Source organism: Vigna radiata, unplaced genomic scaffold (genome assembly GCF_000741045.1).
Source record: "Vigna radiata var. radiata cultivar VC1973A unplaced genomic scaffold, Vradiata_ver6 scaffold_2036, whole genome shotgun sequence".
NCBI classification, from domain to species: domain Eukaryota; kingdom Viridiplantae; phylum Streptophyta; class Magnoliopsida; order Fabales; family Fabaceae; genus Vigna; species Vigna radiata.
In genome coordinates, this window is record NW_014542695.1 from 1 (window position 1) to 1,395 (window position 1,395).

A 1,395-nucleotide genomic window follows, 5' to 3' on the forward strand; every position below is an offset into this window, starting at 1 on the left:
AGTGGGTACAAATACTGCTTACACTATTGATAACAGCACTGCACTTGAGAATGTTTATAGGTTGAATGTGGGTGGGAATGATATCTCTCCCTCCCATGATACTGGTATGTTTAGGTCATGGTCTGATGATGTTCCCTTTCTCTTTGGCGCTGCATTTGGAGTTACAGAGCCTGCTGATTCAAATGTGAAGTTTGAGTATCCTCCGGGCACGCCAAGTTATATTGCCCCACTTGATGTCTACACTACGGCCAGATCAATGGGCCCGAATCCGCAGATCAACACGAATTACAACTTGACTTGGATCTTCAACATTGATTCAGGGTTTTCCTATCTAGTGAGACTTCATTTTGCTGAGGTATCATCAAATATAACCAAGACTAATCAAAGAGTATTTGATATATTCCTCAATAATCAAACAGCTTTTCCCCAGGCTGATGTTATTGCCTGGGCAAAAGATTTTGACCTTTCACATTCTAATGGGGTGCCTGTGCATAAAGATTATGTTGTCTTTATTCCCGAAGCTAGAGAACCACGGCAGGACCTGTGGCTTGCATTGCATCCAGATCCAACTGACAAGCCCATGTATTATGATGCTATATTGAACGGAGTGGAGATATTCAAAATTAGTGATAGTGCTGGAAATCTGGCAGGGACAAATCCTATTCCTCCCCCTGTGCAAGATATAATTGACCCGTCAACAGCTAGAGCACATAATCATAGTAAATCAAAGAATCATACAGGCATAATTGCAGGAGGTGTTGTTGGAGGTGTTGTTGTAGTACTTGTGATTGGGCTATTTGTTTTAGCTGCATCTCGTCGCCGTAGGCAAGGAAAGGATTCTGATGCAAGTGAAGGGCCATCTGGCTGGCTTCCACTTTCTCTTTATGGTCCTTCACACTCTGCAGTTTCTGCCAAGACCAACACAACAGGAAGTTATGCTTCCTCCCTCCCATCAAACCTTTGTCGGCATTTCTCATTTGCTGAAATCAAGTCTGCCACAAACAACTTTGATGAGGCTTTGCTTCTTGGTGTAGGAGGATTCGGTAAGGTTTACAAGGGAGAAATTGATGGTGGAACAACCAAAGTAGCAATTAAACGTGGGAATCCACTATCTGAGCAGGGGGTGCATGAGTTCCAAACTGAGATTGAAATGCTTTCTAAACTTCGTCACCGCCACCTTGTTTCTCTGATTGGATACTGTGAAGAAAACACTGAAATGATCCTTGTTTATGATTATATGGCCTATGGAACACTCAGGGAGCATTTGTACAAGACCCAGAAACCTCCACTTCCATGGAAGCAAAGGCTTGAGATATGCATTGGAGCTGCTCGGGGTTTACACTATTTACACACTGGTGCTAAACACACAATCATCCACCGTGATGTGAAGACAAC

At 43.2% G+C, this 1,395-nt stretch overlaps 1 protein-coding gene across 1 annotated transcript; it reads left to right on the plus strand.

Moving 5' to 3' along the window:
• Positions 1-4: 4 nt before the first annotated feature.
• LOC106780570 (receptor-like protein kinase FERONIA) lies at positions 5-1,390 on the plus strand (the record flags this gene model as incomplete). Its single annotated transcript, XM_014668872.2, has 1 exon — positions 5-1,390. A coding segment is annotated over one exon (1,386 nt), but the record flags the coding sequence as incomplete, so codon positions are not given.
• Between the last annotated feature and the right edge of the window lie 5 nt (positions 1,391-1,395).